The sequence below is a fragment of the Protopterus annectens genome, chromosome 5.part1 (genome assembly GCF_019279795.1).
Source record: "Protopterus annectens isolate FY-2018-M chromosome 5.part1, PAN1.0, whole genome shotgun sequence".
Lineage (NCBI taxonomy): Eukaryota > Metazoa > Chordata > Ceratodontiformes > Protopteridae > Protopterus > Protopterus annectens.
Window position 1 is genome coordinate 664,548,106 of NC_056736.1, and position 14,880 is coordinate 664,562,985.

Here is a 14,880-nt window from a genome sequence, read left to right on the forward strand (position 1 = left end):
TATTTACAGGACTCAATTTATTAGAAAACACTCTGCTCCTCCTCCGGCTAGGGGCAGAAAGAGTTCCAGAAAGCAGCAGACTTCTTCTAGGCCTGCTCAGACACCAACCCAGAAACCACCCTTTCAGGAAAGATGGGTAGTCTGTGACTACCTGCCTCCTCTTCCTCCCCCTCCAGGCCATATTCCTTATTCCCAGAGACTCTCTCACGGTCTACCTTTCTGGGAAAGCATCACCTTGGACAAGTGGGTTCGGTCTATCATAGAAAAAGGTTATTTCATGACCTGGGTCATTCCTCCTTTTTTTTGGAGCATCCCTCAGCCACCAAAGGACCAACTGCCCCTATTATAACCCATCTTGGACAGCTTTCTCCCTCAAGGAACTATTCAGTCAGTTCCAGGCTCATAAAAGGGAAGGGGCTTTTACTCCAGGTTTTTTCTAGTCCCAAGAAAGGATGGCCATTGAGACCCAAACTGGACCTCACACACCCTAACCTCTTTCTTCTATTACCCACCTTCTGCATGCTTACCCGTCAAACTCCTTTCCCACTGATAATGCCTCAGGGATTTCTGACCACTTTGGGCATCAAAGATGCTTACCAACATATCCCCTTCAGGCTCAAATGCAGGAAGTACTTGCGCTTCTCTGTGGGTTCCTCACATTTTCAGTTCTCTGCTTTACCCTTTGGACCGTCTACTGCTCCAAGTGTATTCGCCAAATGCCTGGCTCCAGTGATAACCTATTGCAGGGTTCTAGGGATACAAATTTTCCCATGTCTGGATGATGATCTGATCCAGGCAGACTGCTATAGTACCCTACAGATCCATCTCCAGACAGTCATTTCTGTTCTGCAGTCTCTGGGCTTCACAGTCAACTTCCCCAGATCCAGCCTTAACCCCTCCCAGGACCAGGTCTTCTTGAGGTGCAGAACAGATGTTATGATGGCATTTCTCCCACCCAACAAGGTGGACAGTCTGAGATACCCTGCTGTCTGTATCGCCTAGCTGCGTCCTACCACCTGACAGCAAGAGAATACCTCAGACTCTTTGGGTACGTGGCTTCCACAATCCCCATGTTGCCACTGGCAAACCTACACATGAGAAAGCTTCAGTTGCATCTGAGGTCCACATGGACCCAACACACTGAACAACACCATTCCCTTCCTGCCGTGTGGGTGGATCAAGTCTCTCAGAATCCAGGGCTTCCCTTGCAATCCCTAGCCCTAGTGCAGGAAATGTGCACAGATGCTTCAGACCTGGGGTGGGGAGCTGCTGTGGGCAGTGTGAAGGTGCAAGGCACATGAACAGGCCCCTCCAAGGGGCAACACATGATCATCAAAGAGATGAGGGCTCTCATCTTTTCTATAAGACGCCAAGACGTATCTCACCTGGGCAAGGCCTGGGAAGCTCTTCACGGACAATACTACTGTTCTTTGGTATGTGAACAAATGGGTGGAACAAGGTCTTACTTGCTATGTAGATTTGCACAACAGGCCGGGGAACTGGTGGTCCGGCATGGAGCAACTTTGCAGGCCGTCTATATGCCCTCAGCCCAGAACATGCAGGCAGACACCCGAAGCAGATCCATGTCACAATCCCACAGGGATGTGTTTCTGGACAGAGTCCACAGGTGGGGTACACCGCAAATAGATTTGTTTGCCTCCACTCTGAACAGGCAGCTTCCACAGTTCTGCACCAGGGCTCCCAGCCCCCTAGCAAGGGCAACGGATGTCTTTTCTATCTCCTGAGAGGGGATGTTTCTGTACACCCCCCCCTTCCCACTCCTACAGAAAGTCCTGATGAAAATTCAGCAGGACAAATCAAACATCTTGCTGGTGACCTCCTTTTGGCCAAGACAGCAATGGTTCCCTCTTCTTCTGCGTTTAGCCACGGGTAATCATCACAAGTTACCTCACAGAGTGGACCTACTCGCACAGGACATGGGATCCCTGATCCATCCCCACCTGGAATCTCTGAACCTAACCCTGTGGGTGATAGAGTTTTGATCCCGTTCAGACACCTTTATTCTGAGGACGTGTTAAATGTCCTGCAGGAGGCCAGGAAACCCAATACTAGGAGATCCTATCTGTCCAAGTGGAAAATATTTCCCATTTGGTGTCTAAAAAGACAGCTAGACACATTTCAAGTAGGAGTCCCCCTGATACTGTCTTATCTGTGTGAATTGTTGCAGGCAGAGTTAGCATATTCCTCTGTAAAGGTCCACCTTGCTGCTATTTCTGCATGCCTGCCTTTAAAACCACCATTTGCTTCTAGACTTGAAATAAAGTTATTCCTAAAAGGAGATGTTAAAGAAGGATTTAATACATCTACGCCTTAAATTTCTTGCTGGTTTGGATCAGAGCCTATCCTCGGCTCCGACTCTGCCATCTTCTATAGCTCGAGAGCTGTTTACTGGCTCGAGGCTTCCCCTTATCTACAGCGATGCCTGGCGCTTCAACTACCAGTTCTCATGTGCAGCTTCAGCTAAATTGTTATTTTCTGGCTCAGGCTTGCATAAAGTTTCTTTATAGAACTTCTTTACTAGAAATAGTCCTTTTCCTAGGGATTTTTGTTGGTTATTAGTCATATAATTGTTGCGTTGGTAAGTGTATTTGTAGTATTTCTTTCCATCCCTTTAGAACTCGTTTAATTTAGAGAGTCCCCCCCCCTCCTTATTTGTCAGGTTAGCCGTTTAAGTTAGAGGCTTTCCTTCTATCTTTTTATATTCTTGCCATTTGAGTTGGAGGCTTTCCTGTTTAAAAAAAAAAAAAAAAAAAAAAACTTTAGTCTGTACTGTACTGTGTTTTTCTCCTTAATTTAATTTGTTTGGTAGCTATTATTGTATTTTTCTATTACAGGATGTCCAAAGAATCCAAGGTGTCTGGGTTCAAGAAGTGCGACTCATGCTGTCGGAAAATGTCACTGACAGATGGGCACATTTCTTGCGTCTGTGTTTAAGGTAGCTGTGCACCTGCACAGGACTCTTGTTCTGTCTGCCATGCATTTAGTCCAAGAGTTCTGCAGGAGGCGTAGAGAAGTAAGCATGCTACAGGGCCTTTTTAAAGCCCCAGGATTCACCGGCCAAGACTCAGCCTGTGAAATCCCTTAAATCTACCAAATCATCGGCTCCAAGTTCGGAGCTGTCTTTGGTTCAGTCTTTACCTGCTACTTCGGTTCCAGCTGGAACTGATAAGACTGTCGCTCCATCAGAAACTTGAGACCTTAACCAGGAGCCACAGAGGAGCTGGTCCCTTCTCTGGAATGACCCGTACATTCAGCTCCTCGGTCTCCCCTGCTGCCAAAGCAGTCACAGATCTTCTCACTCCTCTCGATCCTCTAGGCTCTCGGATCATGACGTGGAGAGAGTGGTCAGTAGGTTGCCAAAGTCACAGGCACTTGCCAAAATGTTGTCCAGCCCTCCTCAACAGGTGTCGGCTCCGTCCACTTCTATTGATGTTCCTCCTCCGACTCCATTGAGCTCAGAGCTGGAGTTTGTTGGGGTTCGAGTAGAGGAACCATCGGCACTGATAACTTTATCTCCTTTGGTTCTGTCGTCAGCTCCGATTCCCTCGATGGTGCCGTCCGTCGAGGGATCTGGGCGCCCGGGGCTCTCTCGTCTGCTCCGAAGGGGCGAGTGGCATCGGACCCTTGTCCGACCCCATTCTCCCTCTCAGCTTCTGCGCAGGTGAGCTCGGCTCCTACATTGGCCTCAGAGCCATCTCCCTCGGTGTGGAGAAGGATTCCGATTTCCTCAGAACCGGAGCCTTCTCTGCATCGTGACAGGAGCGCCTTCGATGTCATGAGGAGTGTGCTGGCCTCTGAGTCAGCTCCACTAGTGGCCTCACCGGCTCCGTCCCCTGTAGTGCCTGTGCCAACCTCTGCTCCTCCTCCAGACCCCAAGTGTGGGGAACCGGCGCTCCAGGGCACCCCAATTGGGTGTTTCCTCTTCTTCCGAGGCCTCCCCTGAACATTCAGAGGAGCCCCCTTGTAAGAAGAAGTGCAAGAGGAAGCACATCGACTCCCCTGAGTCTGTCACTTCGGATACAGACTTAGATGATTCGGAAGTGTCCCCGAGATCCCCCTCGGAAGATGTTTCCTTTTCGGACATCGTCAAAATGCTTAAGCAGAGGGGGAACTGGAATCCCCTAGAACCTACTGAGGATGAGTCTGTATTCCTGGATGCGTTCGGTTCCCGACCTTCCACCTCCTGGGTTTCTCCGCCTTTCGATCCACTTATGTCCGTGGTGGTTCGAAAGGCTTGGTCAGCCCCGGATACAGTGGAACCAACTCAGAGGAGACCTGTCAAGTTCATCACAGCACCCCATGATAAGCAGTTCCTTACCAAAGGTGTTCCTTTTGATGCCATGGTGGTAGCAGCAGCCACCAAAAAACTTCATCTGTCCATCCTCCTAACAAGGATTCTAGGACCATGGACATATATGGGAAGTGAATGTTTGCTTCAGTGACCTTTTCTGTGAGGTCAGTGAACTACTTATGCCATTTTACCCGGCTTCAGAGGGATCTCCTTAAAGAGCTCGGAGATACCCTTCAAGATCCATCAGCTGAGGGGGCTCAAGCTAAAGTGGCTTCCTAGCTGGCGACCCTTAATTCTGTAGTCAACTCCTCCATGAGGCTGATCTTATTCAGCTGATGGTGTGAGTAAAGCCGCAGGTACGGGCATGGCCCTTAGGAGACATGCATGGATGCGGCTGTGTATTTCTTGGAACACTGGGGTGTCATTCACCAACACCCCCTTTGATGGTTCCTTTCTTTTTGGACCACAAGTGAAAGACACTTTGACTAGGTGTGAGCAAGAAGGCAAGACTCTCTCTGCCGTGGGAGTCCATTTTTCCACTCCTTCCAGACCATACTCCAAGGGTCAGGAGAGTGGTAAAATGTGTTTCCGAAAATCCCAGGGAGCCTCGCCTGACACATGTAGTGATTTTTTCCCCCAGGGGCAGAGGGGGAAATAACAATATACGCCGCCCTCGTGGCAGAGGGGGTCCGCAGAACCAGGGCAACAGAGAATCCCTTCTGAGAAGCCCTTTCAGCATCCTTGAAGGGTTGCCCAGCTGCCCGCCTCTGGAGGCAGTCGGGGGAAGACTTTCACTGTACCCAAAAGCCTGGCTAAATTTAACACGAGACAGATGAATACGGTCAATTATTTCCGGAGGGTACAAAATTCCCTTCTCTCAACGCCCCTTACCATCTAGCAAATCCTTTCCAGATGTTCCACCCAATGTGAGGGACCAAGCAGTCATAGAAGTTTCAAGACTGCTAGAAAAAAAGAGTCATCCAGGAAGTCCCGGCAGACCAGTACTGATCCGGAACTTACTCAAGGTTCTTTTTGGTACCAAAAAAGACAGGGGGACTGGAGACCGATTCTGGATATCAGCAGACTAAACAAGTCTGTTCAAAGAACAAAGTTTCGGATGGTCACGCTACAGTCCATTCTACCCTTTCTGGGTCAGGACAATTGGATGTGCTCCATAGATCTTCAGGATGCGTACTACCACATCAAAATGAACAGGCGCTCCAGGAGATTCATTCGCTTCCGGCTGGGAACCAGTCATTACCAGTTCAGAGCTCTGCCCTTTGGTCTCACCACAGCCCCCATGGTTTTCATGTATGGCAATGGTCACGGCTCACCTGAGACGTCGAGGATTCCAGGTGTTTCCATATCTAGACGACTGGCTCCTCACTGCTACTACCAGGCATCAACTTCTTCAAGCCAGGGACTACACAATTACAATCTGCTCCCAGTTAGGCATTACAATAAACTTCGAAAAATCTGCCTTGTTGCCCTGTCAATCTATCACCTACATAGGTGCAGACTTAGACACAAGGAACATGTCCACAAGGCTACCACCAGACAGGGTGTCTACAGTTTGTCAGCAAGTACAAATTCTGATGCAAAGCAAAAGAATCCAAGTCAGGTTCATCCTTCAAACTCTGGGTTCAATGGCAGCAGCCATTCTTCTAATCCCACTGGCCCGCTTTCACATGAGGATCCTTCAGTGGCTTCTGTTCACACAGTGGTCTTTCCAACAGCTGCCCATGTCTCACACGATCATGATTACAGAAGCATGCAAAAGGCACCTTTCCTGGTGGATGGTCTTCCCACTAGTGACTCAGGGCAGACCCTTCATTCAGCCCCCTCCGGTAGCCATAGTGACCACAGACGCCTCCCTGATAGGGTGGGGGGGCATTATCAGGACAGGACAGTCTAAGGCACTTGGCAGCCTCACGAGTACCACCTGCATATAAACACCCTAGAAATGAGAGCCGTGCTCCTAGCGTTGCAAGCTCTTCAAGACTCTCTTCCTTCTGGGACCATTGCATTTCAAACGGACAACGTGTCAGTGGTGTGGTACATCAACAAGCAGGGCAGAACCAAGTCCTACCCCCTATGTCGAGAAGCACTCAGACTCTGGCAGTGGGCGATTTCTTCCCAACGATTTCTGATTGTGACGCACATCCCTGGGAGGTCCAACGTCATAGCGGACAGGCTCAGCAGAGCTATTTCATGCTTCACGAGTGGTCTCTGAATCAGGTAGTTGCGGATCTGATCTTCCGCAAATGGTGACAGCCTTGCTAAGATCTTTTTGCCACCCCCTTCAACAGCAAATACAGCAACTACTTCTTCCTTCTTCCGCTTCCAGGTCACTCACCCAGAGACACTCTAGTCCACGATTGGCCTCAGTGACTTCTTTATACCTTCCCTCCATTTCCTCTGATACCGAAACGCATACAGAAAGCAATATCGTTGGGTTGCAAAATGATCCTCATTGCCCCCTACTGGCCTCGACAGATATGGTTTCCGTTCTTGCACCATTACCTTCTCGATCAGCCCTGGACTCTGGATCCGATTCCAGACTTACTGGTTCATCAGTCAGGCGGGCTGCATCAGTCCCTCCAAACACTCCAGCTCACAGCTTGGTTGCTGCACTTCAAACCTTAGCCAGGCTTCCCAGCATTTCCCTGGCCGTGCGTGAGATTGTCTCCTCTCAAGTCCACAACTAGAAAGACTTATACTAGCAAATGGAAACGTTTTTCTTGTTGGGCAGAGGCTAGGAACTTAGATCCTTTTTCAGCCCCAGTCCACAAAATTTTGGAGTTCCTAGCACAGCTTTTTCATTCGGGGTCCGCTTCTGCTACAATCAGGGTTCAATTGGCGGCCATTTCTAACTTTCATGTTGGGTTGTCTAATTCAAACATTATGTCTCATAAGCTTTGTAAAGCCTTTTTAAGAGGGACTACTCTCCTTAGACCTCCAGTGAGAGATCCCCCTCCTCCTTGGGACCTTAATTTGGTGCTAACTTCCTTAATTATGCCCCCCTTTGAACCTGCAGCATCCTGCTCCATTAAGTTTCTATCTTGGAAAACACTTTTTCTGGTAGCTATTACTTCAGCCAGACACGTCTCTGAACTTCAGGCACTATGTGTTCGTCCTCCATACTTGGTTTTTCATAAGGACAGGGCTGCTCTGAGGACTAATCCCTTGTTCCTTCCGAAAGTCTGCACAGAAAACAATTTAAACCAATCTATAGACCTTCCTGTGTTTTTCCCTAACCACACCAACAAGGCAGAATACAAATTACACCAATTGGATGTTCATAGACAATTGCGTTTCTACTTGCATAGGACTAAGGATATAAGGAAATCGGACCAACTATTCCTTTCCTAGGCAAACAAGGTCTCTCAGTTTCCAAAGTGACCTTATCCAGGTGGATGTTCTTCGTTCCCCATTGCTGCAGTCCTTACTATTGGGTGTAGTCCCTTGCGTCAGTCCCGAATACCAAGTATAAGGCTGGCGTCGGTCAGAGCGCATTAGACTGGCGTCGAGTGCGTCAGGGTACTGTGCGCGACCGGCGTCATATCCTCAGTCTTTTTGCCGCATGGTCGATGCAGAAGCAGTTTTTGCGAGTGCAGGTTGGCGTTCTGAAATATTTCGAGCGAGTTTCAGACGAAACAGAGTTGGCTAAGTACCCGTTGGGGAACATTTTGGTTTTCTTGCCTCAGTATTTAACGGATGTCAGAAAAAGTGAATAACTGTATTTCTTGTGAAACAGATACCTCATAGGATTACCATACCTTGTGTATACCTTGTTTAGGGCCTGAACGCGGCGTTGTTGGTTGCGCTCTTGTGCTGGGTTTAACAAGCGCTATTAAGAGGAGGTTAGACTGTGCCAGGTTAGTGTTTGGGAAGCGTTGCATTATAAAATGCAGGCCGGATGCTCCGGCGCCGCTTAAATCCACGCAAGGACAAAACAGCGAAGCCTAGGGTTGATGAACCCGGCGGTCCGGACGTCGGTTCTTTAGAAAAACTCAGTGGAGCCAGGAGGCTTTGCCAGGAGTTTCCATGGAGTCTCAGGCAGAAACTTTACTGTTACAGGATGTGCCTTCTCAGGAGGTAGGCCAGGCTGAGGGGCCTCAGGTAACTGTTCTTCCCTCTCTTCCCAGGTAGTTAGAGCCTCTCCTTCTGTTGCAAAAACTTCTTTGAGAGGTAGGCCAAGTTCAGCTTCAGTGGGGCTTCTCCTAGCATTTGGGTTCTGTACCTAAGAAACATATGCTTAAAATGGCAGAAGATTTGATTACTATGATTAGAGGTTCTATGCCCCTCCTGATAAGAGGCCTAGGGTGGAACCGAGTTTGATAGTTTTGAACAGTGTTCAGAGGCTTCAGAGTCTTCTAGGAAGACTTGCAGGAGTATCCTACTTATTCTGATTCTGATGTGGATGATTCCACTCCTACAGCTTCTCCTCCTGAGGATTTCTCATTTTCAGAGACTCTGCATTCCATGAGAGCACTTTAAATGGGAAGGCCAGGATACTCTGATTCAGGAAAAGGCTTAGAATTCTTGTTTTACCCCAGCATAGGCCCTTAGCTATTCCTCCTGTGTTGAATGTGGTGGAAGATGTTTTTGCAGAGGCCCTGAACCCTGACTCTTTGCCTCCTGCTCCTGTTAAACCTGATAGGTATTATAGGGTGCCGAGCTCATAAGTATTTGTTTAAGAGTCCTAGGGGACCCAAAACTGTTTCTCAGGGGCCTAAAGGTGTTAAAGCTTCACAGCAATTTAAAATCCTGTTCCCACTGATAAAGAGGCAAGGGGCTTTGGATAGGTGGGAAAGAAAGTGTATACTTCTTCCACTCTAGCCATGAGGCGTTGAATTGTCAGTTTCACATGCTAAAATATCAGAATTATCTCCTTTCACAATTGAAATCTAAGGTGGATGCTTTGGAGGTATTGAGTGTAAAGTTGCTGGATTTGGTTCATGTGTCTGAACAAGTGGGTAAGCATTCTTTGCAATGTGGTTTTGATGCTGTACAGGCCTCCTCGAGGGTGGCTGCCACTAGTTCTGTTCTTACTTGAGGCATGCCTGGTTGAGGATCAGAATTTAGCTGAGCATGTTAGGACAAAGTTTTGGATGCTCCTTTACAGTCTGATGTGTTGTTTGGATCACCTGTGGAAGCAGTTTTAAAGAAAATGGAGGACAAAGCTAAGTCTATGCAAACTGTTAAAGATTTTTGCAGGTGCAGCCACCGAGTTTAGTAGAAATTGGCCTGCTAAGGAGTGGACATATCCTGCTTATGATTCTGAGTCTGGGGGAGGTAGGTCTAGGCGTGGTAGGCAGGCTCAAAGTTCTTTTAGGCCTAGAACAGGAGTTCACCTGCTCAGACTTCTGGTGAGGGCAGGGTCAGTCCTTTAAACAGACCCAATGACCTGCCTTTTCAGCTGCCAGTAGATTCTCGTCTGGCAGCTCCTTTGGGAGGAAGACTGTCTCTTTTCAAAGAAAATTGGGATTTAATTACTCAAGACAAATGGGTGTTGGATATCATTCACCACGGTTACAGATTTTATTTCCATACAATGCCCCTTTCAAAGGCATGCCAGGCGTTCTCCTCCACAAAGAAAAGGCTCACAAGCAATTTCTCAGTTACTCCAGATTGGGGCCATTCAGCCAGTCCCTGTATCAGAAAGGGCCTAGGATTTTATTCTCGCCTGTTCCTAGTACCAAGAGGGAACACGTGGAGACCAATTTTGGATTTATCTCTCCTCAACACTTATCTGGACATTCCCAAGTTCAAGAAGTTGACGTTACAAGAGCTGTTACCTCTGCTGGGCAAGAATCAGTGGATGATAACTTTGTATCTCAAAGAAGGTTACCTTCATGTGCCTATAAAGGCTAAGTTGCAGGAAATCTGCGGTTTCTGCTGGAAATTCTCATTATCAGTTCTCTGCATTGCCCTTTGGCTTATCTACTGCGCCCAGAGTATTCACCAAGGTTCTGGCTCCAGTGATAGCTTATTTCAGGCTTCAAGGAATTCAAATCTATCCTTACTTGGGCGACTGCCTGATTCTGGCTCAAGAAAAGGAAGACCTTCTACAGCATCTGGAATATGTTATAGCAGTGCTAAGATGCCTAGGGTATTCTGTGAGCGAAATAAAGTCCAGTCTAGTACCCTCTCAAGACATGTGCTTTCTGGGTGTGAGACTGAATACAGCAGCCAGATGGCCTTTTAACCCCGGACAAACAAAGGAGTCTATCACTTTACTTCCATCAACTATCTCATCAGTCCGTGCTGACTGCAAGGACAGTCCTTCAAGCATTAGGGTTCATGGCATCTCTTGTATTCTGGTGCTTCCCAATGCCAAACTGCATATGAGGGAAGCTACAATGAGTATCTCAAAAATGTATGGACACAGCACTGCCAGGATTTGGACACTGTCATTCAAATAATACCTTGCCTTCAAAAATTTTGCACATGTGGTGGGCTCAGGATGTCACCTAAACAAGGGACTCTCTGTGACCCGGCCAGGGGTGAGTCAGATTTTAACGACAGATGCCTCGGACATTGCTTGGGAGCTCATCTAAATGGAAAGTGGATACAAGACAAGTGGCCTGCCAGACTACAGCATCTACATATCAACATGAAAGAGATGTTAGCAGTCCAGTTTGCATTAATGGCTTTCAAGGAGTTACTTCTTCAGGGCAGGTGTTGATTCTAACAGACAACACAACTGTCATGTGGTACATCAACAAGCAAGGGGAACACATTCTTATCCTCTATGCAGGCAAGCAATGATTTTATGGGAGACTGCTAAAAGCTTGCAACTACTCTTCAGGCAAGGTTTCTGCCAGGAGCACAGAACTCCTTAGCAGATGTGTTAAGCAGACAAATCATGGATCCCCGGTGGAAACTGGATCTTCATGTATTTCTGAAATTGACAGTGTCATGGGGAACTCAGACATAGATCTGTTATTCTCCACTAAACCACCAGCTGCCAAAGTATTGCACAAAGGGTTTCATCACACAGCTTGGAAAGTGGATGCTCTGTCTTTCAGTTGGAAAAACCATGTGTATGCCTTTCCACCTCTGCCTCTTCTTCCAAAAGGTACTATTAAAGGTCAGACAAGACAGGCCAAGGATGATTTTGATAGCTCCAGATTGGCCTCGCACTGGTACCCACTACTACGGAGGTCTGGTAAAGCAAAGCCTCCATGGCCCTTTGCCTCCTGATTCCTCATCTGTTATCTCAGAGGGATGGTCATCTGCTCAATGTCAAGCTTCACTCTCTTCATCTAACAGCCTGGCATATTCTGTGTTATGAAACACAGCAGGTCTCAACTTCCTCAAAAAGTTTTTAAATGTGATTATGGAAGCTTAGAAGACCTACATTTTTACAAAGGAAAGTATACGCAGAAAAAATGGAAGAAGATTTTTTATTTTGGAGTACAGCAAAGGAATTTGGAGATTTCTGGAGCCTGATTTGAGTGTGTGGCTCTCTTCAATATCTTACTGAGTTATTGGACAAAGGTTTGTCCTTCTCTTCCATTAAGATTCAATGCTGCAGCAATTTCAGCTCACTATGATTGTGATCCACCATTGTTTTCGTGATCCTTTGTTCAAGCAGTTTCTTAGAGGGGCAAAGAATATAAGACCCCAATGTAAGAGCCCTCCTACTCCTGCTTGGGATCTCAAATTTTGTGTTGGAAAAACTTACTCTACAACCTTTTGAGCCTGGCTTGGCTACTGCTGAATTGAAATACTTGTCATGGAAGACTGCTCTGTTGGCTATTACTTCAAGAAGGGTAAGTCCTCTGGAGTTGCAGAGCCCTTATGGCAGTAGAGCCCTCTCTGATTTTCCATAAGTGATAGGGTACTTCATTGCATTACTAATCCTTCCTCTTTATGCCTAAGGTGGTTTCTAGTGTGGCTTTAAATCAAACTATTCATTTGCCTACACTTTTATGCAGACCCCAAAATTTAAAGGGAGAAAAGATTTTGCACACTCTTTAGATAATACGCTGAGCAATTATAGCTATTATTTAAGCAGGACTAAGGATTTCCTGTGCAGTCTCAGCAGTTGTTTGTTTCTTTTGCTTTGAGTTCACAGGGCAAGCCTGTGTCAAAACAAACAGATATTTCTAGGTGGATTGGTGCATTTTGTTATTCCCATCATGGCAAAGGAGATTCCAGCTGGGATTAGGGCCTTATTCCACTAGGCTACCGCCACTTCAACAGCATTTCCTAATGTGAATATGAGATCGTCAACCCTCCTATTCTTATATTATATATTTTTATTTAGTCAGTCATGCCTGTGTGGGGCTGATCCAGCAAGGCCAGATTATAATCCTCCTGTTTCTGGGGCAGCAGGCAACACACATATATATATATAATATATATATCCTTTCAGCCGGGATGAGGAGCGGCGCAGGCCGGTAGGCTCCCAGGAGCACAGGGAATGGCGGTGGGCCAGGAGTGGCTCAGTGTGAGAACATTTCAGTGGGACTGGGTGTGTGTTGGGCAGGCATGCTGGTGGAAGAGTGCTGGTGGCCTGCTTCAGCCAGGAGGTCAGCTCATGGCCACCCATTTTGATCTTCCACAGAATAGGGCTGCCGAGGCTGCTTCATCTTTATGCCCCTGGGTGGTGTGTGGGGTGCTCCTGAACCAGACTAGCCAATCACCTTCTTCCAGCAGTCCCAGAATGAGAGTGAGAGAGTCCCGCATTCCCTTGATGTTTGCAGACAACTCGGATTATACAATGACAAGACTAAATTTATTAGAAGATCAGAGCAGCTGTTTTGCTGCTTCACCCAGATCTCTCTGGGAAGAGCTGCAACAACTGTTTCATGGTTTCCAAAACCATCTCCTTTTTACTATGCCTACCATAGAAAACGCAGACTCATGGTGTTAAGCCCATTCTACTAGGGCCACTTGTGGCGCTTCTACCCATTTTCCTGGGTGGACACTACCTCTATTTTAGAAGCAGCTACCTGGACACATGTCCATACCTTCACAAAACATTGCAAACTGGATCACATCTCCAGACCCAGAACAGGGTTTGCTAGGGCATTCTGTATGGATTTTGGAAAAATAGTTTCAAACCACCCTCTGTTCTGCCCTTTGAGTATAGCGCCACCAGAGTTAAAGAATGCACCGCGCTGAGTAGAAGGACATAGAATATTGTGTAAAATCTTACCGTAGCCATAGATGTCCTTCTCTTCCATGTTGCAGTATTCCATCCCACCCTCCTACCCCGTAGTCAAAAGAAAATTTGGACTTTGCTGGATGATTAAGGACTTGTGTAGCCATCCTTTGACTGGGGCACTCAGTTCTGAGGAAGGTACAAGCAGACATCACTTTTATGGCCCACATTCCCTACGGCCAACATCAGATGTCCTACATACCTTGCATTGACTAAAGCTTTTATACCTATACTGGCTAGCGTTAGTTTACTAGATGAGCTAAACTAAAGGTTAAGAATACTGCAACATGGAAGAGAAGGACATCTATGGTTATGGTGAGATTTTATACAAATATTCTTTCTAGTTAATGAACTCTTCTTGGCAGTGGTCAGCTTCCCTAATATCTTGTACTGCTACTCTGGCAAACTGGCAACACAACTTCTGCGTCTGTTTGTGTTTTTACTAGGGTCTCCAGTTTCTTCCCACATCCAAAAATATTTTGATGGTTGTATTGTCCTTCCAGTGAGTTGCTTGCCAGGAATAGGCTACAGCTCCTTGCAGCCCTTAATAGGATAAAGTGGATTTCCAAAAAGTGTGTGTGTGTGTATTTCTTTAAGGAAAAAAAGGCATATTAATGTTAAATGTAAAAAAAAACAAAACAAAAAAAAAACATATGATTTCTCTAACTATAGTTTCTTCATTGAAAGCATATGCTATTACATTTGAAACTATTCCTCTGTTTTTATTTTTTAGAGCTTTTTGACAACTACATGCAGCAGGATGCCCATGAATTCTTAAACTATCTGCTAAACACAATTGCTGATATCTTACAAGAGGAGAAGAAGCAAGAAAAGCAGAACGGCCGACTGCCGAATGGCAATATTGACAGTGAAAACAATAACAGCACTCCGGATCCTACTTGGGTTCATGATATCTTTCAGGGAACATTAACTAATGAGACCAGATGTCTTACTTGTGAAACTGTGAGTTTACATTTTGTATTTAGACGAATTGTCTCTGCCGTTGTAGAAATATATAACAAGCCAGCAGAATAAAAGTGGAAAAGAAAGTGAGGGAAAGAAAGATGCTCATTGGCCGCCGAACATGTTCGTGCTTGCTGATTTGGATAAAATGGAGCTATGGCGCCTGCGCTGCACCAAAGCCTTTTCAACCTCAGTGCCAGTAAAGTGAAAACTGGTCTCTTTGGAAGAAAACCTGAAAGAAAATAAATTGTAAGAATCAAATATTTTCCTGGGGAAATAGTAAAAGTACTCTTATATTGTAATGTCTTGATCTAGAGTATGACCGTAATTGATACTGTTAGCGTATGATGATATTTTGCAAAGTACTGGATTGTACACTGTATTCAGCTGTTCTTCTGTTTGTATGGGGGACTGTATTACTGTACAT

The 14,880-nt window shown here is 46.4% G+C and overlaps 1 protein-coding gene across 1 annotated transcript in view; it reads left to right on the forward strand.

The window, feature by feature from the left end:
- LOC122803252 (ubiquitin carboxyl-terminal hydrolase 12-like) overlaps positions 1-14,880 on the forward strand; it is a gene marked incomplete at its 3' end in the record, with an annotated part of 535,227 nt that overhangs the window by 52,561 nt on the left and 467,786 nt on the right. The window contains 1 exon segment of the mRNA XM_044072845.1: positions 14,224-14,453. Within this exon segment, the coding sequence (XP_043928780.1) occupies positions 14,224-14,453 (230 nt within the window).